A 25,125-nucleotide genomic window follows, 5' to 3' on the forward strand; every position below is an offset into this window, starting at 1 on the left:
TTTCCCTATTTTACAGTATTTTCAATTCCTTCTCCCCATCACTACATTCCAAAATCCCTCTGTCACTTATCTCCATGCCATTTATTCATTCAATAAACATTTATTGAGTACCTACTATACCAGGCATTGCTTTAGGTACAGTAATGAATGAGAAAAAGTCCCAGAGCTCTGGAGTTTGCATTATAGTGGGAGATGGTCAACAAACAAACAAAAATATAATATGTCAGATAGTGATAAGTGCTGTGAAAGAAAACATTAAAGCAGGGTAAGGGAGAGTGATTGGGGATGTTGTTTTAGATAGTTTGGCCAGGGAAGGCTTCTCTGAGGTGGTAACATTTGAGCAGAGACACAATGAGAGGAAATATCTGGAGGAAGCACATCCCAGGCACAGGGAACAGCAAACCTAAAAGCCCTGAGGCAGGAGTATTCTTAGTGAGTGGCAGAATGCTATGCTATTTATTTCTTAAGTATTTATTGTGTGCCAGGCGCCTGCTAGGGAATATGAAGATGTAATCAGATGTAGTTTTTGCCCTGAAGGGGCAGCAGTTTAGTGAGAGACACAACATGTAAATAAATAATTACAGCACAGGTAGCTACAATGAAGTTATGTGCAAGTGGCTAGAGATACCCAGCAAAAGGAGCACCAAATCCAATCTAGGATATTGGGAAAGGCTTCCTGGAGGAGGTGATAATTTGAGTTGAGGGCTGAAGGAGGAGTAGGAATTCATAATGCAAGGGGAGGAGAGGGTTTGGACGTTTTCAGGCCTGATGGCCTGAAAACAGGACAATGGGGAACATGAAGTCCCCGGGAGAGGTGGAAAATGAGGCTCATGAAGGGGCGAAGAAGCTGGATCTTAGAGATTTCCATGTGGCAAGTTGAGAAATTGCCTTTTATCCTTTGGGTGATGGGGAACCAGTGCTGCAACTCCCTCAGTATATTTTTGTGCTGTTTCCCCCCAGTCTTTTTTGGTTTTGTTTTTTGAATACCAGAATCTTTCCCCACTTTTCTCGCTATCGCCCTACTCCTGACACCTCCTTCCTTCTTCTGCTGCCAGGCCACCAAAGCCTGCTCTTCCGAGTTGCCCGTCTTTCCACCTTGTCTGGCGCCCCACTATTCCCCAGTTGGAAGCCACGCCCCCATGACCACGCCCCCGATGACGCACGGCGCCTAGTGCGTGGGGATTCCCGCGGCCGTGACCACTACCCGGCCTGCCCTGCGGCAAGATGGCGGTCTGAAGGGAGTGGGCAGCGGCAGAAAGTTTGTTATGGGATTGGAGTAGTCGGGCCGGGAGTTTAGACTTGTAGGGGATCATGGGGACACCAGCATGGAGTTGGGACGGAGGAAGGACTAGCACCGGGGTTAAGAAGAGGAAATGGAGTGGTGGAAGGTTGGAGGCGGAGAGAAAAAAAGGCGATAGGAATGGAGGGGAGGGGGCCTAGATTCCAGTGGTAGCCCTGGGGGAGGGGATTCGAGGCGGGGGAACCAGAAGTAGGTATGCAGCCCCGGAGAAGCAGAGTCACGAACTGGAGCGGAACTTCTTAGCGGAGAGTAAAAAGCCTGGAGTGTGGGGCGGAGGCCCGACCGTACCAGGCCGGTGGGAGAGGAAAGGGGTCTTTTCCGTGGAGGAGGAGAGTAAGGAAGAGGGGAAGAGAGACCTGAAGGATGTTGGGCAGGTTTGGTAAAGAGGGAACTAAAGCCAATCAAATGACCCTCTTCTAGACTTAGATCAGCCTTTTCACAGTTCTTATAGCAGCATCTGCCCCAATTTCAGCTGAAGACTCAGGGGCCCCAGGGACTGGAAGAAATCACAATACTTGGAAAGAAGAAGAGGTAGCGACTTGCCCCAGCTCAACCCCAGAGCGGGTAAGGTGGCCTCCGGTGACAAACTGCCATGCTCCCGGGGAGCGGAGCAGGATGCGTGGGCTACGAGTGATGCTGAAAATTATTTAATCTGAGAAGGGCACTCTTCTATAGAGGCTGCCCTTTGCCTGTGGTCCCTAAGTTAATGTTCTGCTTAGATCTCACGCTGATTTTTGAGAGTTGGGTGTAGAATTGAGCCGTGTATGCCTTCACCGGGGCAGGCGAACGTGGGCAAGAGCGTAGAGATCAGGCTGAAAGTATCTGAACACATCCCTGTCACAAGCAGTGCATTCATGCTCACTGTATTTTCTTTGATCTCCCCAACACATCTTCAGTTTGGTATCCTGCCGGAAGTGGAAATTTGTGGGTGACAGATGGTGGGGAGTCATAAGAAAACAAATTTCTGGTGGTGTTCACTAACCGTTTAGGTACCTGCTGTCACCAGTACCTGAATTCACTCTTGCAGCATGTCTGTCTCTTTTGATCGTTTCTTTTGGTAAGAAGGACTCGTTAGTGTTCTTTGGGGGTGTGGATTTGGTGGGTAGGTGGGGTCAGAGGAGGGTGGGAGGCAGGTTGGGATTAGGGAGGAGAAACCCAGGTCAGTTTATGGTAAGAGGTCAAGCTGACTGGGGTAAAGCTCTGCGAACATTTTTCACATCATTCTGTCCCTGAGACACCTGATTTTGGAGAGCTGCTTTACAACCTGGACCAGTGTGGTGATGGAAGGAAAGGATTGTAAAACTTGCCCCTTTCTCTTCTGGTAGTTCTCTTCTCTTCCTTTATATTCTTCCCATCAAACCACATTAAAAAAAATCAGTTTCATTAGCAAAACTAAGCATGGCTTGAGAGATAGTGGACTTGGGGTTGGAGAAAAGAGAAGGGGTCTGGAGCTACAGAGTGCTGTGAGTATGGTCCTCACTTCCTTTGATGCCCTGCGGTTATGCCCAAGCCAGAGTTGGTAGCATGCTTCTTACTGGAGCCTGTTTCAGGGCCAGCATCTGCTCCATGATTGGACTGGCAAGTCTGGTTTGATCTAGGACTCTGCACTAACCATCTCCTGCTCCCCACTCCCACCCCATCCCCGCCCGCAAAAGGCTTACTCCAGGCAGACCAACCCGAATCACTGTCACTAGACTAGCCTCAGTACCTTCAAGTATCTGAAGAACTGGTGTTATTTAGCTGTGACTTCATTTCTAGAAGGTTGAGAAACTTCTCTTTCTGCGAACAATTTGTGGATGTCCCTAGGAAATTGCGATCAGGAAGGACAGTGTGGTGAGTGCACGTAGAGATTAAGAGCACTGACTCTGGAGCCAGATTGCCTATTCAAATCTGCACCTTGCCATTTGTAGCTCTGTGACCTTTAGAAATTGCACAGCTCACTATGCTTCAGCTTTCTCATCAATCAAATGGGGATGGTAAGAGTACCTATCTCATAGGGTTGTGTGAGGGTCAAATAAGTCAGTATATTAATGTATTTAGAACAGTGCCTGACACGCAATATGTATTTGTTGTTATTATGCTAGTCAGATCTCAGCACTAATTTCTGCTTCATGATTGAACTTGGTGTCTCTCTGTGGAGGACCTGTACTGGTTTGAGCTGCTATCCTGATGTTAAGGAGAAGAGGCGCAGCTTTTGGATAGCATAGATTTTGTGTGTAGTGAGAATATCCTCGTTAAGCTATTTAAAGTGATGTTTAAATGCCAGTGATTTCCTGTTTGAAGCTGTGAGGCTGCAGAATTATCTAATTTGCTGTTGAGTGATAATAATAATAATAGTGCTTATTGAGCAGATTCTATGTGCTTGGCACTATTTTAAGTGCCTTACCTGTATTAAGTAATTTAATACTGTTAGTATCCCCATCTTACAGATGAGTAAATAGAGGTGCAGAGTGGTTAAGTAATTTGCTCAATGTCACCTAGCAAGTAAGTGGCAGAGCTGGGATTTGAACCCAGGCAATCTGGCTTCAGCAGTTGAGACTTTTTTTTTGCATTTGATATGAAATTAACTTTTAAATATGCCTACTGGCAATGTGTATCTCGTTTGCTTGTAATGATGGTTAGATGTATACCCATATTGTAGTAAAATATTTTTTGTTTGTTTAAAAAATGTTTTAGGAGCTGAGCTCTTCATCTCAGTTCTCTCCTTCCTCTCAGAGATAATAACCGATGCAGGGATTGGTGAGGGAGCGCCCTGTGCCACGTTAGCCAAATCTGTACTCTCTCTTTGTGATTCAACTTGGTGACTGTGCTTTGGAAAACCTTGGGCTGGGTTGGGTGAGCAGACAGAGTTCCATTGGGATCCATTCTTAGCATGCATTAAAGGTGTGGGGGTGTGTGTTAGTTAATGTAGATGTAAATATAAGGCTCAATCTGACTATGATTACTGACATGAGCAGTTGAAGTAGCCATAGTGTTAAACTCATAGACGTTCTGGATACATCTTTCTTTTAAAAATAGCAAGTAGCAAACTACACAGGGGAAAAAATGTGGCATTTTAAACAGCTCCCTCCCTCTAACGTGAGAGGAAAATGGAAAATAAATGTGCTTCGGCTGAAGCTTATGTTGTTGAGGAAGGCCCTGTTGCCGAGCCCAGGTCTCTCCTTTTACCAGGCAGGAGACCCGTGTGCAGCCTTGGGGCAGAGGTGTACCCAAGGATTGATTGACTGGCTTTCCTTTGCCCTGTATTTAAGACTTACTCTTTCCCTCCTTCTGAGTCATGTCCTGTCTATTTAACACACCCTCGGGGTCCATCTTTTTCTTCAGTAAATGACTCTCCATTCTGCCATCAGGGTAGGCACGCGCCTGGTGTCGGGGGCTCAGGACCTAGGGTTTGCCCTGGGAATTCTGACACAGCCCTGTGATGAACTTTTCTGTCTGTTGTGGCATGTGTGATTTTGAGAGTTAGACAGCATCTGTGAGTCTCTGCTCCCCTCCTCCATCAATAGAGGAGCCACGTATCTCAGGATAATGTGCTTTATCTTGACTCGTGCTTCAGTCAGCATGCTGAAACGTGTTATCTCCGTAGAGTACACCTTTGTGTTTTGGTAGAAGTCCTCAGACTTTCTAGATTCAGGTCACATTTTAGCAAATGATTGAACTTCAGGGTGAAGGCTGATAGATTTTGAGCCGATTCTCCCCCTTTAGCATTTTCTTTTTGTTGTCGTCTAAATCAGTTTCTTCTCATAACACCCCCATTCATTACCTTTGAATCGAATCCCTTCACCTCCTTCTCGCCACCATATTTTGAGTGCCAAGGACCTGTGGGTAAACTGGGCCTTCATTTCTTCACCTGGATTCAGCCTCTTGACAGCTCTCTAAATCTATCTCATTCTCTGTAGCTTCTGGGCCTTTGCACAAGCTGGTTGTGCTGTCTGGAATGCAGACATTCCAGACTCCCTTTACCTTCCTTATTGCTCTTGTGGTCTCAGTTTAAATGTCACTTCCTTTGGGATCCCACCGCCCTTTACTGTCCTTCTGTGCTTACTTCTATTTTAGCACTTAGGCTGCATTGTAATTGCCTGTTTACTTGTCTTGACTCTACAAGTGCCTTGAGAACAGATACTGTCTTACTATTGTATTCTAGCATTTAGGATAGTGCAGGGCACATAAGAGGTGCTTTATAATGCTGTGGTGCATACGGATGAATGAAATGTGGGCAGTCTCTCCCTACTCTACCCTGCTGCTCTAAAAATTATTTTCCTATAAAAAAACCCAATGTCTCTTCCCTTAGAAAGGCCGTGGTTTCTCCCTTGTTTGGGATAAAGGCCACACTCTTTAACGTGGTATGCAAAAAGCACTCTGGCCCAAATTCAACCCTCTGGCCTGAGTTGCTGCCACTCTGCTTCATTTGTCCTGTATTTCCTTGCTTCTGAGTTTCCTACTGCTCCTGAACCTTTTCTAGACATCCGCTTACTTTTTTCTTCTCGCTTGTGCACTTCACTCTCCATAATGCTCACCTCTGTCTCTGAAGCTCTGCTCATCCCCTGAGACCCAGCTTCTCTGTCTCCTCCAATGAGAAGACTTCCCTGCTTTCCTTTCTTCCTCTTGGTCCCCACAGCACTTTGAACCTCTGTCCTGGCACTTACCATGTTGTGTGGTGAGTCCTCTGTTTACCTGTCTGTCTCTTTCACTGAGCTGACCCCCTGTAGAGGAGGGACCCTCCCTGATCATGGAGTGGGGGTGGGGAGATAGGGGAGACTGGGAGGGTGGGGGTGAGGGGAGTTGGAAGTGGGGTGAGCAATGTGGTAGATAGAGTCTGATTTTGGAGCTGGGTTTTAATCCCGATTCTGCCCCTTACCAGCTGTGCGACTTTGGGCAAGTTGCTTAACCAGTAGGATCACCGGTCTTGTCCCCTATAAAGTGAAGGTGACATTACCTTTTTTGCAAGAGTATTGAGCATTAGAGATAATGAGTACACTGCCTGTAGCAAGGTGCCTGGCATATGAAGGATACTCAGTAAATATTTGTTAAATGAATGAATCCCACTTTGGAAAACTCAGTGGATAAGAAAAGGCTTTGTTTTTATTCAAGGTAGACTCAGCCTTTTGATTTTTGCCAGGTAGCCAGGAACATTTTTGAGATGGGAGTAAAATTGAGAGAGTCCCCTTTTTTGTGATGAAGCAACAAAAAAGGTGAGATTGGGTACAGCATCAGTGTGCAAAATAAGATTGTTGATCCTTCTTCCCATCTGTTATGTTGAAACAATTCCTTTGATGGACTGTGACATGCATTCGAGATTGGTGATGACCTTGGTGGGTACAGGTGGGGGTGGGTAGGTGGTGGATTTGTAAGACGGTACAGAAAAACCCGAACGAACTTTTTGGTCAATCCAATAGTTAAGGCTGGGGATGACTGGATGGCGTGTTTGATGATCCATGTTCCCCGGTGTTTTATAGACTGAAAAATGTTGGGTGAAGCTGATGGAACACATCTAGGCATTGAGGAAGCCAGACTTCTTGTCCCAGTTTTCTTACGGCTTCGATGATCTTCTTGTGCCACAGAACAGGCTTAACTCAGGTGCTCCCCAGAAATGGGGTTGGAAGCTGAGGGTTGCTGTCCATTCTTTGCCTTTTTGTTTTTGATATCGTTGATGGGAGTAGTTCTTCGGGCACCAGTTCTGAACAAACACCAAAAGAATTTGTTTCCAGAAGTCTAGACCTCTTAATTGTATAATGCCGGGTGGTGCTCCAGTGTGAGTTTACAATCAGAGGAAGATTTGTCTGGGTTCTCGGGAGGGCAACCTTTTTGTCTGGTCCTTAAACCCCTGCCCCAGCCAGGTGCCTCTCCTCTTTGCTCTCAGAGCACTCATCACCCTATGATGCAGGGGGGCAGTTAACCTGTCTCTCCCCCTCTAGAGGCAAGATCTTCTTTCTTTGAAGCTTCTTAGGGGTAAGGTCATTTATTGAAGGCTGAGCGTTTAGTTAGACTGTACATAGTAGGTGCTGAGCAGTTCTGGTTCCTGTGTGACCCAACCCAGTCCTTCCTTAGACTAAAGCAGATAAGGTCTATCTGGCAAAGCTTTTTGAACCCTCAGGAAGGAAGGTCCTGCATAAACAAATGGTGATAGTATTAACAATCAAATTACTAATTATTTTCCAGAGTTGAGTTAATGTGGTTAAATGACCTTCCAGGTGCTTGGCTTCAGCTGTCTCCCTTTTCAGCCTTATGTTCTAATCACACATCCCTAAGCCAGCAGGAAGGAGTTAAAAGAGGAATCAAAATACACACAGGTGTATTTTCTTGCTTAATTAGCATCTTCTAAAAGGTCTTTGGCTGCTGGCATCCTCTTTGTTATTCATTAAGCTCCTTTTAGTGCCCACTGTAACCTGCTTGCTTTTCTGTTGTATCACTGGTCCTGTCTTGGTGGGCTCCATGCTCACAACCAGGACTTACTACAGCCTTGTTAGTGCCTAGACGAACTAAAAGGATGAAACCAGCAGGCAGAAGTGGATTGAAGGAGTTTTCCCCGGGCTCTACCCCTCATCCCTCGGTGTGGGGTGCACACTGCAATGTGGCACATCTTCCTGATGGCATCTTGGCAGGAGTAATAAGCTGCATTGTATGTTAAGCAGATTTGAGAGGAGATTGGGTGAGCCAGCTGGCCTGGGTTGTGTTGTGTGCTTTTAGGCTTCAGAGGGACTGAGTCCATGAGTAGAAGAGTGAGAACTTTGGTCTATCTCGTAAGTGCCAACTGTCTACTAGGTGACATTTGGAATCTATAAAGGACATGGCCCCCTATTTGTGAAGACCTTCTGTGCTCTCACAGTAAACTGTGGCAGGGATCTCCCTGAGGGTAGGGACTGTTTTTTGGGAAGTCAGCCTAGGCCCGAGAGCCCTGTGCTTTCACTCAGCCAACCAGAGGGATAGAACTCTGTGCTTATCGCCTTGGGTACTGAGCAGTGGCCTCTTTGCACCTTCCCAGGTAAGCCAAGTGGGGAATTCAATCTCAGAAGTCTTTGAGGGTCTTTACATCAGGGCAGAATTGTAGTCGCTTTCCTGTGGCTCCCTGGAGAAGACAGCTTTCCAGGCTTTGCACTTGAATTGGATATGGAGGGTTATGTCCCAGTGTGTCTGTGGCCTTGGGCAAGTCACTTGTCCTCTCTGTTGCTTCAAAATGGGAGAACTCCACTTGTTCCGTGGGCCTCACTAGGCTATAAGGATCAAAGGAAATATAATGGAAGGGAAAGCACTTCCAGAATGATAAAGCACAGTACAGGTGGAGGGATTTTGTCCGTTTGATGAGGAACTGTATGTTTTCATCATAAACATAATGTATGGGGCTTCCCTGGTGGCGCAGTCGTTGAGAGTCCGCCTGCCGATGCAGGGGACACGGGCTCGTGCCCCAGTCCGGGAAGATCCCACATGCCGCGGAGTGGCTGGGCCTGTGAGCCATGGCCGCTGAGCCTGTGCTCCGCAACGAGAGAGCCCACAGCGGTGAGAGGCCCGCGTACCGCAAAAACAAACAAAAAAAACCAAACATAATGTATGTCCTCATTTAAAATACCAACCATACAGAAAAGTATATAAAATTAAAAGTAAAGTAAAAAGACCTTTCCTTTCTTCCCCCACTGCTCCTGTCTAAGCCCTTTCCCAAAGACAGGGAACTACTGTTAACCGTTTATCATGTATCCTTCTAATCATTTTTGTGTCCTTCCAGACATTCCCCATCGTGTATCGCCTGTAAAATAAACAAAACTCGATAGTAATACGTACTGTTCTTCAGCTTGCTCTGCCCTCCTCTAACAGTTAACCCCCGGGGGGTGAGGGTGGGAGTGAGTCCCTCCCTGTTGGAGCCTTTGAGGAGCCTGGTTGCAGCCTCCTGCCCAGCCTGGTGCGTTCCTGGGGGCTGGCTCCCTGGGAGGATGGAACAGCTTTCCTAGAGGCTCTTGCCACAGCAGGCACCCTGCTTATCTCTGAGGGATTGTCTTTTATTCTGGGATGAAATTTTCTGGCAGGAGTGCCCTTGAGTGGGAACCAGGATGGGTGCAAGCGTGATGCGGGCATCAACACTCTCGCCTCACGTGTTTCTCTCCTTCACTCCTCTTTTATCTTTGGCTGGGAAGGGAGTAGACTTACCTGATTTCTCAACCCTTGTTTTAGTGCAGAGAGAGTCCCCTCTAGTTCCTGAAACCTTGGATTAGCCGGGTCACTTGCTGCTCTACCTTTCAAAAGCAAACCAGACCCAGCTGGTGTTTATTTATTTATTTGTGTGTGTGTGTGGTGAGGATTCGGAAGGTAGCCTGCCCGTGGCCATGCTTCCTTGCCAGTCCAGCGAAGAGGTCAGAGCCCACAGGAAGAGTTGTCATCTTCTCTGCTAGATGGTTCTCTCATCCTTTATGGCCTTTTGACCTCGGGGGCTGTCAGAGCGATGCGGGGAGCCCAGTGAGGAGGCAGTTGGGAAGCCTGTCGGAGGCTTCTCCTGCCTGTGTTTATTGTTGGCCTGGGCTTGGGAGAAGGCCAGGCCCATATGTGGGGCCAGGGTGGTCTCTGTTCTCCCCTTCCTTCCCCGAGTCATCTCATCACCTGCAGGCCTTTCAGACAGAAGGGCTTTCCTGTCCTGCTGACCCAGGGGTCACATCTTGGGTGGGGGTCTCTGGGACTCCACTGCTGTGGCACATTTGCCTTGAGATCTCTAAGCTGGGGTGTGTCACTTCCCCTAGGTGGTTCTGGAGGCTTCAGGAAAGAGTGTTCCTTGGGCTAGCTGTGTGGGAACGCTAGCCTTTCTGGGCATTGCTCATTCTGAGTGGGTGAGGTAGTCCCTCTCAGGATCTGGGGAGCCTGGCTGTAGCATAGCCCTTATTCTTGCTCTGTGGGTTCCTCTGGGGCCAGCTCACTGGGAAGCATCATTCCCTGGCCCTTTCAGAAACTGAAAGGTGACAGTGTGTCACCCGTTCCTTTGACTGGCCCAGCTGGCTGGGGTGCACACTGCCCCATTGTACGGGGCTTTCCATGCAGCTCTTGTTGCAGCCTCCGGTCCCTGGGCCAGTTCTCTCCCAGTCCCTTTCCTCAGAGCCCGCGGGAGGTGGTGGGGTGAACTCTGCTGGCACAGGCCTGGGCTAGGTGGCAGCTGCAGCTGTGGGTGGCTTTGTTCTTACAAGCAGCTTTCAGGGCTCTGGTGCAGCCTGGCAGCAATGTTCCAGGAATAGGTGAGACAGGGGAGCTTCCCCCTGGTCGCAGTGCCCCGTTCCACAACGGCAGTCCTCTCTTTCTGTTGACCATCCCTGGGGTCATGAGCTGGGCTCACTGCTTGGCAGGGGGAGTGCTATACTTTCACGGGGCATGCTTTCCAGAGTGGAGAAAGCCCCTGAGGGTCTGGTGGTAAGTCTAGCCGGAGTGTTCCTGTCAGGAGAGTGCAGTGTGTACCCTCAGGCATCCTGCAGCTTGGCAATCCTTCTGCTCTCTCTTTGCAGCTCCGGAGTTGGGCTGCTCACAAACCGAGCTGTCTGTTTGTATGGAGTGCCTGGAGGGCGTCTGCCATGAGTCTGTCGCTAACTGTGCTAACCAGGAGAGCTGGCTGGTTGGGGAGAAGACACTAACCCTGTGAGTCTGACCTGGGCCAGCTAACCTGCCCTGAGGGTGCCGCCAGCCATGCCTCTCTTCTCCCTTCCTCCCCCTGGCCTGTGCCTTCTCCCCTTTGCTTACATCATGCCATCTCTGCTCGCTTGTCCTTACTACTGGGTTCCCTCCATTTTCCCAGTCTCCTTGCTGTGGGTGGGGCTGTGCATGGGCACCTACCTATCTGCCAGCCTGCTGCTGGACTCTGTGCCTCCTTCTCCCTTCAGTTAGTACCATGCCTATCAGTTCTCCCTTAAAACAGAATGGTTAGCATTTCAGTTTAATCTGCTTTTAGCACCGTGGAGTTTGAGAACATCCCTCAGTTACCATACTGTTGGTTTCACGCCTCAGAGACAGATGGAACGACAGTAGGAAGGGAATTTTCTGCTAGACCGGATAGTTTCCTCCCTTTATCAACAGGGGAAGATGGTGGGGATTCCCTGGTGGTCCAGTGGTTAAGACTTGGCGCTTTCACTGCCGTGGCCTGGGTTTAGTCCCTGGTCCGGGGACTAAGATCCTACAAGGCCTGCGGTGGGGCCAAAAAAAGAAAGAGGGGAAGATGCTGTCGCCATTATTCTCATCCCAGGGTACAAATTGAATTTAGGATTAATTGCAGGTTCTTCTTGGGGGTGGGGAGGTTGAGGAAAACCTTGGCCTGGCTGTGGGAAATTGCCTGCGCAGAAGAGTGAAACTACTTAAACTGAAAGCTGGAGCCCAGAACCAGGTACCCATCTGAGATGTAGCTCCCATTGGCGACCGTGGCTCTGGGAGGTGGAGTGGGTGGAGTTAGTCCCCCCACCGCCTTCCACGTCTGGAGCTTCAGGTGGACTTTAACCAGAAAGAGCTGGGAAGGGCAGCTCAGCCAGAGGGGGAAGGACCTGGCTTTGGACTCCACAGTGGGCCTGGAAGAGGCCTTGGCCTCAGCTTGCCATGGAGAAGCCCCCGACAAGCTCCCACCTCCCTCCAGGCTTGGAAAGGAGAAGGGGGGTCCAGAGGTAGCAGGAAGACCGATTGCTCGGGGCTCCCTGCTGTTCTGCACGGGTAACTCTGTAGACAGACACTGTCTCCAGCCTCTGGAGGCAGTGCAGGGTTGGGTGGGCTGGATGGGGGAACTTGAGACCCGGAGGTCCTCTAAGTGGATTCTGTTTCCCTTGAGCCAGGAGGGAGATGGCAGGGAGCTGCCTGCGACCATGAGGTGTAAGTGTGTAAATGAGAGACGGGGTAGGTGCTGCGCAGATGTGTAGGGACCCTGAGTAAGGAGGTAGCAAGCTGGAGGGGTTTGTGGCTTGGCTGTGACCAGGAGAGCAGAAGGGGCGTGGAGTGGAGGGCTGATGCAGGGCCACCCTCACTTTGCGCTTCCTTAGGAGAGGGCATGGGGACTAAGGTCAAGTGCTGGTTATGATCCTGGGGATTTTTTGGCCCTCCCTTTGGGTGGGGGTTGGTTTGCTTGGATCATCATCATCAGTAGTCTTCAGCCCCTTTGTTCCTGTCAAGTGTTTGCTTGAGTGAGAGGCCAGGTGGATAGACTTGAGGTATTTGCTCAGGTGGGGATCCAGGTGAGCTCTCACAGGTCACCAGCACTAGTTCTGAGGCCTCAGGATGACTTTGGGGCACAATAATTCCCACCCATTCTGGCTTTTAAAAACCTGTCAGTCTGTTCTGCTTAGAGCGGGCAGGGGGCCAGGTCAGGGCCGCAGGCAGCATGCCCCAAGAGGGTGAGGTTGAACTTACCCCGAGGGGTGACAGGCCTGCCTGGGGGAGGGGCAGCAGGGCTGGTCTGGGCACAGACTGGCATCTTCCAGCCTTGTCATCAGCCCAGAGCAGAGCCTGCCTGGGCCCCACCGGTGCTCTGCTGGCTGCTTGCCTGCCACGTGCCCAGCATCGCTGAGGGCTTTGCTCAGGTATCTCAGGAACAGCTGTGCCGGAAACTGGAGGCCCGGTGTGGGGAAGGCTGAACCCAGCCTGCTTTGGTAGGATCGGCTCACTGTGCGGCTGTTCACTGACAGTCGAGGTGGAGGGGAGCCATACTGACTGGGGGTGGGGGGGTCCTTGTGGGCAATCTTAGGGGCCCCTGCTGGTTATAGGGCTGGCCCTTGTAGGGTAGTGGTTTGTGTTTCTTGGGCCTCAGCTGGAGGCAGAGACTGAATTTCAGAGGCTTGAGAAGCAGCTAGATATGTACGGCAGGAGTATGTCCTGCCCTGAGAGGTGCAGCTTCCTCCAGGCCTGTAGTGTTCAGAGACTACATCAGGGCTCACAGCTGAGGACGATTTCCGCAGGGGAGGCGCTAGTCCCTGTGATCAGATGTTCCTGTTTAGCGGTTGATTAGGGGCTTCAGGAAGGGCCCATATTTGTTTTTATTATTTATTTATATCCTGCTGGGTTAAGGCACCATACAGCACAGCTGGAGTATTCAGAAAAGGGGCCATTTTCCTTTCATTTTAAAAGCAGCAGTGATTGCTAACGTCCATTTGACTTTCTTTGGGTGAATTACGAAAGAAGAGCTTTAATGGTTTTTATGGTGATGTGTGTGCCTTCCCTGATTCAGAAGGTTGGGTTCATTGGCCCCTTGAGGTCCTTCACTTGCTTGATTCAGTGATGGCTGGGAGCAGAGAGACATTAGTAAGTTCAGAAATGGTCTGAGCCCAGAGGAACTGTTGGGGCCCTAATTTCTTGAAGAGTGTGGGTGATGTGGGGAGTTGGGGAAGCAGGCGGTGTCTCTGGGCCGGCAGCTGAACTGGGCCGGTGGACAGGGTAGTGCAGAACTTGGGAGCTAGAGGAGACCTCCAGTGGGGGAGGGCAGAGTTTGAAAAGCCAAAGAGCCACACCTATTTTGGGTTCAATCCTGTCTCCCTCTGCTGGGCCAGTGTTGAGGGGGTAGCCTCTGAGCCCTGAGCAGAGAGAAAGCTGGATGCTGGGACCTCCCTTCCTCTCCTGCACCGGTGACTTTGACCTTGGGCAGACCCACAGAAAGGATGGCAGAGGGAAGTAACAGGGCATCCTTGGCTCTTGGAATTGAACCTTTTGCTGTTGCCTCTGTGGGTGTTTGCAGGGAGTGGGAGAGAGGATAGTGGTTTGGGGATAATCTGAATTCTGAAGAGGTTTCTCCTTATCCTACTTCGCCTCCAGAAGCGTCATCCCTGACCTCGATGGAGGCCCCAGGTCACATACCCACACTCTCCGTATCCACAAAGGGGAGTGGGTAGGAGTCCCATCTCCTGGTTCGAGAGAGATGCTTGGCAGATGTTTTGTCCTTTGATTAAAGGACACTGCTCAGCCAGCTCCTGGCGCACATTGCTCCTTGTATCTGTCTCTGATACACGCTCTGCTCAGCTGTTCAGTGGGTTCACAGTGCAGGTTCGCTGTGCGTGCCGAGTCCCATTTCTAATGAAAGTAGACTTTGTTCTCTGGAGGCAGCTAATCGTGCCCCGTGGGCTGTAATCAGGGAGAAGGTATTTCACGCAGGGCAGGCGGTAACAGGCGGCCTGAGCCGACTGGCAGATTGCAACATGGCAATTACGAAGCTATCACACACACCCGCCCCAGCAGATAGGGGGTTGAGTCTGTCCTCTGAACTGATTCTGAGTAACTGAAGAATGAATACTATGCAGGAGAGGAAGGAGGAGGAGGAGTTAGGTGGGGTGGGGGCAGTGAGGAGAGCTGCTTTCCTTTCTCACCTCACCTCCACAAGACGGGAGGGTTTACTGCTGCTCTGGGTGTCTTCCTCAGCAGTGCCTGCAGGTCCAGCCCCAGGAGCTGCAGACCAGACTGGGTCAGCCAGGGGTTTTAACTTAGGCTTCAGCCTTTCTCCCAGAGCACAGCTGTTCTTGTAGTACAAACCCAGCATGTGATCTGGTACCCCACATCCTGAGTCATCTGCCTCCAATTCCTTGAAGCTCAGGTAGTTTGTGGTGAGGGATGGGAGTGGGATTCTTCCCTGTCAATTTCTAGAACTTCTAGAAGACTCTTTTCTCGGAGGTGCCCTGAAGCCAGCTCAGCTGAGGTGAAGGAGATCTGGCCAGTGGAGGCTGCATCTAGTAGCTGGGTCTTCCTGGAGGGACCACTCTGCTGCCTTCCAGCTCATCTTTCCTCTTCTCCCAGCTTGTGGACCTGCTGTCCAGCTGCTTCTCACTTTGTTCTGCAGTGCACCTGGCATTGCTCTCACTCCTGGCTCTGACCTTCCCTGCAGTGCTTCCAGTCAGGGACAGCAGCCTGCCAGGTGCATCGAGTCCCTGTTCAGTGCTGGAATTGTGGTCCCCTATGGGCTGGATCTGGGGCGCTTAGCAGATCTCAGGAGTTGGAGCCAGGGCCCCAACAAGCACTGGAATTTATGGACATGGGGCAGGGGGCGGCACGGACTTTTCCTCGTGGACTTGTGTTGGGGTCACTGCAGGCTCCCTGGTGGACTGTCTCGCTAGTGGGCATTGCCTTCTGCTTCCCCAGTTGGGAGTCGTTTCCCTCCCTGTGACTCTGACACGTATGAAAAGAGTTTTCTCTGGCTGGGAGAGAGAACCTCCCATCACCACTACCATTCATCCATAGTCCGAGCCTGCACTTATGATCCATCTCATGCCAGACACATCCACACTGTCTGTCCCCTCAGCAAGCCAGATTATCTTGCCATGAAAGCCCTGGGAATATGTGCTGTGGGGCCGTGAGGTCAAGATGAGGAAGGATGAGCTTGTAGGACATGTGATGGCTAGAGCTGGGCCAGCAGGGTATGGAGTGAGACCGCTCTCTCTCATCACAGGTAGAATGACCAGTTACCTGGGCCTGTCAGTGTCCTCCCTGCCCACCCACCGCCCACACAGGTGTCCCAGTACCTAGAGGGCAGTGTGGGCATTGGCAGGAATAGGGAAGACGAGAGGCTGAGTGAGAATAGAGGGGGTATATATAAAGGGGCCTGCAAGGAGAAAGGGCTACTCAGCTGAGTGGGGAGCAGATGGGGAAGGGAGGGGGGGCCTGGCTTCTCTGCAGAGAAGGGGAGAAGGCAGAGGCCAGCTCTGGATTTCCCTGGAGCTCTTGGCTACCTGTGTCTCTTACTCCTGCGGCTCTGGCTCTTTCCCCTTTTGTAACTCATATACACCCCCACGCTGAGACCCCCTGACGACCAGAACCCAGGTGCCCAGGCTGGCTTGGGACTTTCTGGGCCTTTCCCCTGGGCCAGAGGAGCTCCCACCCAGGGTCCCACCGGAAGGGTAGCCCTGGGGAACCTGTAGGGGTGACGACACCTCAGGAGCGTGCTGTCCCTTCAGGCCTGCCCGGATTCCTGCGCGTGGAGTCAGCCCGACACGGCCTGCTGCAAGTGCCCTGTGGGCACCCACTCTGCCTCACTATCAAAGGGCTGGCGTGGCGGCTCATGCCTGCTGCCAAGCCCCAGAGCCCCACACCAGAGGCCAGGCTGCCCAGACGGAGGAGGGAGGCCACTCCTGCTTCCCGCCCTCCCCGCCCCCTCACTGTGCTTCCTGCCTCAGGCCCTGGTGGAATGTGACAGGAGTCATGGCCAGGGCATGTCCCAGCAGCAGGAACACACGCTGTAGCCCGCAAGGCTTCCCTCAGCCCCAGCTCCGGTGAGGCGGATGGCGGCCGCGAGATTGTTTATGCCCAGAAGGCCACCTGAGGTTACTGCCTCCACTGGTCCCTGTGGTGGCTGCTGCCGCCATGCTGCAGCCCAGCTCATTACAGGTGGGGGAGAGGTCAGAACCCCAAGAACCTGGAGGGGACCTCAGAGGTCACTCAGTCCAGCCACCTCTGTGCAGATGACAGATTTATCCAGTGAGGAAGGGACTTACCCAGGGCCACACTGTGTCAGACGCAGCACTGAGCCTAGAAGCCAGGCGTCTCAGCTCCCCACACTGGGGCTTTCTACACAGGGTTTTGCAGCCTAGGCACTATCGACATTTTGTGCTGATAATTCTTTGTTGTGGGAGGCTGTATTGTGCCTTATGGGATGTTTAGCAGCACCCCTGGCCTCTACCCACTAGATGCCAGTACCACTCACCCCTGGTGTGACAACCAAAAATGTCTTCAGACGTTTGCCAGATATCAGGGGTGGGGGGAGGAGGGGGCCGGGGAGACCAAAATCACCCTGGTTGAGAACCATCATTGCTCTAAAATGCTCCTTTTTCTGATTTTCTCCTGGACTTACCCCTCCTCATCACACAGTCTGTTCACCACCATTGTTCACAGAACTAGGTGTTTGGGCTCCTTCTGGAAACATTGCTGGGAGCTTTTTTCCCCCAGCATCTTCTTGAGCCTCTGTTAGGCTTTTTCCTGGTGTTGTCTTCTGCAACCCTTGTCCCTCAAATCTCTTAGTTGTTTCTAGACTCTGAGAGGCCCGGGAGATGAACAGGACAGATGTGAGGTAGGATAGGGACAAGACAGGACCAGACCTATCCTGGAATCAGGCATGTGATAAGCCGAGACCATGAACCCACACACAGACACACATGTGTCTCCTCTGGGCCCGGACAGAGCTTTCATGGGGAGCCCAGTGCTTCCACTCTTGTCCAGCTCTCCCTGGCGGGTACTGACAGACAGGCGGCTGACACCTGGTTTCCACTTTCTCCCCTTCTCTGGTTTCAGGAGCTATTGGCTAGAGGAAGTGGCGGGGCTGTGGGATGCGGAGAGCCGAGGGCTGACTCCCGGACAGCGGAACAGAGAGAGCTGCCGACAGACGGACGGTATGTTCCTGGTGAGGCCTGCGCCCCCCACTGGGTTCCCTCCTGGGGAGGCGGCAGCAGGCAGCCCCTCTTGGTGGGGCCGGTGAAAAGGGTGGTGGAGGCCAGAGGGGCTTGACCTTCAGGGCCCTCAAGCTTGGTGGCCCCCTGGAGGAGCTCAGGTGGGGAACACATCTCAAACCCTTACTTTCTGGTTACAATTTTTTTTAAGCTAACATTTATCGAACATTTCCTGAGTGCCAGCTACCACTGTTAGTGCTTTACATAATCGTTACAACAACCCTATGAAATTGGTGCCATTCTCAACCCAGTGTAGAGTTGAGGAAACTGGTGCTTGGAGAGCAGCTTTTTCTCTGAGGCTGCTTTCCGAGCCCACAGGGGCAAGGGGTGGGCCGCTCCTCAGGCCCAATCCATACTCCCTGCACCCAGTCCCTGGACCCTGGCTTCCTCTCATCTGTTCCCCCTGGACCCGGGCCCCCATCCAGCATGCCCCTGACCCATGGGCACTGACACACCAGAGTCCAGCCCTTCGAATGACCCCAGCAGCAGCCCAGGCCTGTCTGCCTGCCTGGTGGCTCCTACATGTCCTCTTTTTTTTCTCAGTTCAGAGGCCTCTTGCCACATCTCTGAGCCTCCTTCCTTGTTCCCCTCAGCAGGTTGAGGAGCACTCACCTCCCAGAATGACCAGTGCAGCCCCTGCTAAGAAACCCTACCGGAAGGCACCACCTGAGCATCGGGAGCTGCGGCTGGAAGTTCCTGGCTCCCAGCTCGAGCAGGAGGTCAGCAAGAGTGGTGCCCCTGCCCCGGCTGGCAGAGGCAGGCCCCTGAGGTGGGGTTCTGGCTGTCCTGAGGGCACATCTGGTCCCACCAGTTGGGGTGAGGGTGTGGCATTGCTGGTACACACTTGGGCTCTCAGTTGCAGCAGTGCTGGTGGGGGCCATGTAGACTCATAGGGGACAGCTGTGACACACGTCCACGTGTCCAGGACATGTAGCTCAGCAGAAGTGATCCCATGTGGTATTGTTTTCCGTGCAAGAGGCAGCCCACCCGACAGAGGGGTGCTCACCTGACCGGAGGCCAGGACTCTGGTCCTCCACTGGTGGAGCAGAGCCATTCGACTTGGGGCCCTCGGGGGCCATTAGGAAGCAGCGCTCCAGCAGCTGCCCCCAGACTAGCTGTTCTGTGCTGTCCCTGAAAGTCAGGCCCTCCTCCAGCTTCCCTTTGTTTGGCTGACACTTATCAAATACGTGCTCCCTGCTCGGAACTGCATTAGATTCTTAGGAGGGCTTCTTCAGGCAACTGCAAAACATTCTCCAGATCCATTTTCCTCCCCCGTTCAGCTTACTGCAGGAGGAAATGGGTCCTGCAGTTTATTCATCTTGCTTCCGTGTCTCTATCCTGTTGCAGTGTGTGAAACACATTTAAAGAACTTGAGAGATGGCCAGCACGTGCCGAGCATCAGGCATACCATGGCCCACTCTGGTCACATTCACGGCAGAAGTGCCATCCATGACTTGCCCATTTTCAGTTCAGGAGACATTAAATTAAAAGGCCAGATACTGTGCTAGGTGCCACCCACTGGGCATTCCCCTGGTTTTGTAGATGAGGCCACTAGGGTTCAGCAAGATTAACATAACCAGTGTGTGGTACAACAGGATCAATCCAGGTGTCAGTGGCTCCCAAGTCCATGGTCTGGGCCACCCACCTCATTGTCCTGCCTGTGATTGGCATCCTGAAGCAGTCAGGCCAGTCAAATGCTGCTTGACATTTCCCTCCTGTCATAGCACGGGTCTGCTCTGCTTTGCGGTTGGCTGAGCTCTGGCTTGTGACCAACGTGGAGGCTTGAGGAGGATGCGGCAGGAGGGTGAAAGCAGAAGACGCTTTACTTGTCTCAGTCACGTTTAGCCCAGAGGCTCTCCTTCCCCCACGCACTTGTGCTTCCGGAGCCTCTGTGAGGGCCTGATTCTGTCCTGGGGGCCAGAAGGGCTTTGGCAGAGCTCAGAACCCTACTCTAGCCGCCTGGCTTCATCACTTCTCTGGAAAGTCTTGGCTGTGCCTGCAGGGCCCACTAGGAGCCCAGTGAACAGCTGAGAGGCTCTCTTTAGCCCTGGGAGAGGTAGCATGGGTACCAGGACTCATTTGCAGTTGGCTCTAGTATTAAGAGGGGTTGGAGCTAGTGTGGGTAAGGGTGAGGGTTGGAATCTGGTTGGCATGGGAGAGAGTAGGCTGGTCCAGGTGTTACTGGATTGCCTCTATCTGCGGGGCCCTGCAGCCCACTTCTGCTGTGAGAGTCTCTAGGCTTCAGACATGACCGTTTCCAGGGCTATTTGGAGGGGGTGGGGAGCAAGCAGGAGGCCAGTGGTCCAGAGCTGAGCTTCAAGCTTCTGTTCTTTTGTGCCCAGGAGACCCTGACTGACGCGGAGAGGATGAAGTGAGTATCTGCTGCCCGAGAGCCTGCCCTGCCTCAACTCTGTCCCTCTTAGCTGCAGGCGAGGCTGTTGTTTCACTTGGGCTTTTCCTTGGATTAGGTAGAGGTAAAGGTTGGGGTGGGGTGTTTTAGGGACTCTGGGAGGAGGCTTGAAGTTTTGGATGTTCCTTCCGGAAAAAGAGGTTTTGTTCCATGGGCTCCAAGAGGACCTGGCATCAAGGAGGTGGATGGCTCTAAGAGGCCTGCTCTTGCCAAAGCTCCCTTCCCCAGCTCCTGGCCCTCCTGTGCCAGCTGCCTCCCCGCAGCCCTTTCTATCAGCTACATGAGGCCTCTGCAGAGGAGGGCAGCACTGGGCTGGGTTTCTAAGAGATGAATAATGGAGCAGCCTGATTGTGCAGTGGGGAAACTGGAGCTGGGGGCTTGCTGGCCAGCTGGCTTGGGCTGTAACCAGAGACAGACTGGGAACTGTAGACCCTGCAATTCTGTCTTCTCGTTCTTCTGCAGTGAGGGGGACAGACTGTCCTCTCCCATCCCCTCTGCCCCTCCCACCCAAGCTGTGATCTCAGGGCCAGCAGGCCTATGGGATACGCTGCCCCAGACGCAGGCTGAATCTCAAGGAGTCCCCTGCCCACAGCTACCTGTTCTCACGTCACCCCTACTCCTTCCTGAATCCACCCTGGAACTCTAGGGTGGCCCTTCTATCTCTGATGCCCCTCTGCCCTTGACTCCTCACCCTACCAGGCTTTTGCAGCAGGAGAATGAGGAGCTTCGCCGGCGCCTGGCCTCAGCCACCAGGCGCACTGAGGCCCTGGAGCGCGAGCTGGAGATTGGGCAGGACTGCCTGGAGCTGGAGCTGGGCCAGAGCCGTGAGGAGCTGGACAAATTTAAGGACAAGTTCCGCAGGTGTGGGAACAAGGGGCCGGGACACACATGCACGCATCTCCCTGTTCACAGGAGGTAGCCCGGAGAGGCTTCAGAGATCATCTGATTCTGATGCGAAAACTGAAGTTCTGGGAGGGGCACTTGCCCAAGATCCCTTATGAAGGAGGGGCTGAGCAGGGTCTGAAGAATAGGATCTTGATCCAGGGGTCTGCCTTGTGTCCCTCTACAGGCTGCAGCACAGCTACACGGCTTCCCAGAGGACCAACCAGGAGCTAGAGGACAAGCTGCACACGCTGGTAATCTGTCCAGGAGGGCAGCTTGGCTGGAGCTGTGCTCACAGGATAGCAGGGGCTGGGACTTGCCAGGGGACTGCCATCCTTCCCTGGGCTCGGCGAGGGGGTGGGCCGTGGTGGGGAGGGGCCCGCAGTGTGCTGTGAGAGTCAGGACTGTCTTAATGCTCACACTGTTTCTCTTCTCTCCTCGTCTTCCCTCATGCTGCCACCGTTGCTGCCGCACTCTCCTCTCAGGCCTCTCTTAGCCACAGCTGGATTTTTGCAGTTGCGTCTGAGTTTGTGTGTTTTCTCCCTTGCCCTCGCCTCCTCCTCAGCTGAGATCTGGGATTGCTGGGGCCTGGCCATTGCCCTCTGCCCACTCCTTTCCTCTTCCTCATGTGAGGCCTGTTCAGCAGTCAGTGCCTCCCTCCTGGGGGACAGCTGGGGAGCCTGTTCTTGGCTTGGGCAGAGTTACTGATTGATGTCACCACTGAATGCTCACAGCTTCTTGGCTGCAGTGGGCAGCAAGCCCCGGCCATTTGGGGGAAGGGGGCCTGTGGATCCAGTCCATGAGCTGAAGATCAGAAGGCTGCTTCTGAGCCTGCAGCTCCCTCCCTGCTCAACTAGATAATCTCACAGGCGCCCCCAGCCGCCACGCAGCCCCACTCCCCACCTCCTCCCGCTTCCCAACCTGATCCTGGAAACAGCCACAGGCAGCATCGGCTTCAGCCCCTGGGTTTGCACAGTTCTTGCCTCTCAGGTACCAGCTGCCTCACCTGGTGTGTAGAGCCCCTTGAGTGCCCTCCAGGGCCGGGCAGCTCTTAGATTGCTCTGTCCTGGCCTGGGCAGCTGTCAGTCATGCTCAGAGAGCCCCCTCCCCACAGCCAGCCTGGACTGCAGGAGAGGTGTCTGGTCTCCTTCTGTCTGTCCATCGTCTGTCTCTGTGTGCCTTGGCTGCCCTAGCACCTGTGGCTTCCTGTGTCTCTGGGCCGGGAAGAGGGGGAGGGGAGAGGAGAAAGGGCTGGCTGGGGTGTGGGCTGGGTTCACTGAGTCATGTGCCTCAGATCAAGAAGGCTGAGATGGACAGGAAGACACTGGACTGGGAGATCGTGGAGCTGACCAACAAGCTGCTGGACGCCAGGAACACCATCAACAGGCTGGAGGAGCTCAATGTATGGTCACCTCGGGGGCCTCCCTGCCTGTGCTGCCATGTCCTGGCCCCGCCCTGCTCCCCTGGGCTGTGCCGGGCTCTGAACTGCATCTGTGTCCGCAGGAGCGGTACCGGCTGGACTGCAACCTGGCTGTGCAGCTCCTGAAGTGCAACAAGTCTCACTTCCGTAACCACAAGTTCGCTGATGTGAGTGGAGCACTGTCCCTGCCAATGCCCGTCTGCCCTTTTTAGGACCCTCCAACTCCAGTTTCTACACCTCTCTCTGTCCTGTCCTCATACCTTCAGCTCCCTGCTTTCTGCTTTGCCTTCCCCTCGCCTCCCTGTGTCCTCTGAAGCCAGTCAGCTCGGCCGCTGGTTGGTGTCCTGCATGCTGTCAAGGGCCCATCACTAGGGGCAGAGTGGGGACTGGCCCTGTTGGTATTTCTGGAACAGAGACAGGGAGAGAGGATCTCAATTTCTGGATCCCATGCAGGAAGGAGGGGGTTGCCAGAGGTATGGGCCATAAGAATAATTGAGAGGGCCCCTTGCTCCAAGGGGCAAACTCTAGACCCCAGCGCTCAGGCTCAAGGTTGATGGGGCCTACAGAAGGAGTGGAGGTATTTCTAAGGCTTCTGGTCAATACTGATTCTCAAGCTTGTGTCTGGTTTGGGCAGAATCTACCGCTGAGATGGGGAAGTTAGACGTCTGAGAGCATGTGGGCCTTAGCACCAGTTCTGGGTTCAGATCCTGGCTCTGTTAATCAAAAGCTTCAACTTATTTTACCACTACCGAGCCTCAATTTATCTGCGAAATGAGGATATACCTTTGTGTGCTGCGAGAACAGGTGATAGCAAAGTGCCCAGCACACGGGGGGCCTTATATGTGGCAGCCGTCATATTTGCCCTGAAGCAAGCTGTCTTATCTTAGGCTGGGCTCATTCATGTCTCTCTTCCCTTCTCTCGTTCCTTTACCCCAGCTGCCCTGTGAGCTACAGGACATGGTTCGGAAACATCTGCACAGTGGTCAGGAGGCTACCAGCCCGGGGCCTGCCCCCAGCCTGGCCCCAGGGGCTGTGGTGCCCACCTCGGTCATTGCCCGTGTGTTGGAGAAGCCAGAGTCTCTTCTGCTCAATTCGGCCCAGTCAGGCAGCGCCGGGCACCCCCTGGCTGAGGATGTCTTTGTGCACGTGGATATGAGTGGGAGTGACTCAGGTGACCCAGCCAGCCGCCCAGCTCCGGGAAGCCCCGTCCCCCAACCCAACGGGGAGTGCTGCTCTCGGGGCACCGTGGGGGGCTCCCCAGAGGAGGAGATGTCCCTGCCAGCCTTTGAGAAGCTGAGCCCCTACCCCACCCCGTCTCCGCCCCACACGCTGTATCCTGGCCGCAAGGTGATAGAATTCTCTGAGGATAAGGTGCGGATTCCCCGCAACAGCCCCCTGCCCAACTGCACTTACGCCACCCGCCAGGCCATCTCCCTGAGCCTGGTGGAGGAGGGCAGTGAGCGAGCCCGCCCCAGCCCAGTGCCCAGCAGCCCTGCCTCGGCCCAGGCCTCCCCGCAGCACCAGCCCAGCCCAGCTCCCCCGGGGCTCAGTGCCCCGGCCAGCTCCGCTAGCTCCGAGGAGGACCTGCTGGCCAGCTGGCAGCGGGCGTTTGTGGACCGCACTCCGCCCCCGGCCGCTGTGGCCCAGCGCACAGCCTTTGGACGTGACGCGCTCCCTGAACTGCAGCGCCACTTTGCTTTTGGTCCCGCTGGCGGAGATGAGGAGGTGCAGGCACCTTCTTCCCCACGCGGTGAAAGTGGGCTTTTGCTGCCAACAGAAGCTGACCTTGGCTTTCCCAGGGAGGAGGAAGAGGAACAGTTGAACCTGCCCATCAGCCCCGAGGAAGAGCGCCAGAGCCTGCTGCCCAGTGATGGTGGCACAGAGGAGGGGCCTGGCACTCCTCGCACCGAGGGCAGGGCCTGGGCACTCCCCAGCTCCAGCCGCCCCCAGCGCAGCCCCAAGAGGATGGGGGTGCACCACCTGCACCGCAAGGACAGCCTGACCCAGGCCCAGGAGCAGGGCAACCTGCTCAACTAGGGCCCTGCTTGCCTTCCTGCCGCTGCTGCAGGGGGGCTGCAAGGCGCCCCAACCCTCGCAGCTCAGGGTCCCCACCTGGCCCAAGCCCTTGGCCTCTGCTCCCTGTGCAGACAGGGTCAGGCTACACCAGGCCTTTCAGCTGCACTGACTGTAACTGGTACCAGCTTGCCTCATGGTTTTTCCCTCCTGGAATATTTATTCTCCAAAGGTAACATGCAGCCGGGGCTCGTGACCTTTCTTCCAGTCGGCCCAAATTGGCCTGTTCTGGGGAGCTGAGGGGTTTATTACATCAGTGTTTATCTCCATCCTCCTTTCATATCCACCAGTTTTCTATTTTTATCTGGCCGGGGGGGGGCTTGGGTGGGGTGGGGGGAGGAGGGTCATTGGGATTATTAACCTCTAATTTAAGTTTTCACCTGTTTCCCTCTCCCCCCACATCCTCTGCACGAGCTGTTGCCTTCAGGGGCCTGGCACAGCAGGCCCTCGGGGGGATGAGGGAGAGGACTGACTCAGGGCTCCCCTCAGCTGTTTCCTTCCTCCCTCTGGAAGGGAGTAGAGGGTGGGATTCAGGGCCCGCAAGCTGGGCTCTAGGTGAATCCTGGTCCCACTCCCAACCTTGGCTCTAGACTGTTAACTCCCAGCTTTGGGAAGATTTCACATCAATAACTATTTTAAAATTAAATAAAACTATTTTACTGGTATGGCCTAATTTGTCTATTAATGA

At 53.3% G+C, this 25,125-nt stretch overlaps 1 protein-coding gene across 5 annotated transcripts; it reads left to right on the forward strand.

Moving 5' to 3' along the window:
* Positions 1-1,177: 1,177 nt before the first annotated feature.
* On the forward strand, positions 1,178-25,102 carry TJAP1 (tight junction associated protein 1). Of its 5 annotated transcripts, none has more exons than XM_082637299.1 (11): positions 1,178-1,258; positions 1,773-1,864; positions 3,059-3,133; positions 17,498-17,595; positions 18,246-18,371; positions 19,995-20,023; positions 20,762-20,923; positions 21,132-21,198; positions 22,239-22,346; positions 22,448-22,531; positions 23,301-25,102. In XM_082637299.1, exons 5-11 carry the CDS (start codon positions 18,273-18,275, stop codon positions 24,399-24,401), a joined length of 1,650 nt encoding a protein of 549 aa, XP_082493425.1. In that variant the 5' UTR covers positions 1,178-1,258; positions 1,773-1,864; positions 3,059-3,133; positions 17,498-17,595; positions 18,246-18,272; the 3' UTR covers positions 24,402-25,102. The 5 variants fall into 5 exon arrangements, with proteins under 5 accessions (XP_082493425.1, XP_082493424.1, XP_082493421.1 ...); XM_082637298.1 differs by lacking the exon at positions 3,059-3,133 and adding an exon at positions 10,771-10,900; XM_082637295.1 differs by lacking the exon at positions 3,059-3,133.
* The last annotated feature ends 23 nt before the right edge of the window (positions 25,103-25,125 follow it).

The sequence above is a fragment of the Mesoplodon mirus genome, assembly GCF_964341445.2.
Source record: "Mesoplodon mirus genome assembly, chromosome: 12".
In the NCBI taxonomy this organism is placed as follows: domain Eukaryota; kingdom Metazoa; phylum Chordata; class Mammalia; order Artiodactyla; family Ziphiidae; genus Mesoplodon; species Mesoplodon mirus.

Excerpts from the sequence above, each read along its gene's own strand:
- TJAP1 (XM_082637299.1), top strand. The coding sequence starts at position 18,273 with ATGACCAGTGCAGCCCCTGCTAAGAAACCCTACCGGAAGGCACCACCT. Across the intron at positions 21,199-22,238 it reads AGGACAAGCTGCACACGCTG|ATCAAGAAGGCTGAGATGGA; the intron begins GTAATCTGTCCA and ends CATGTGCCTCAG. Across the intron at positions 22,347-22,447 it reads ACAGGCTGGAGGAGCTCAAT|GAGCGGTACCGGCTGGACTG; the intron begins GTATGGTCACCT and ends CTGTGTCCGCAG.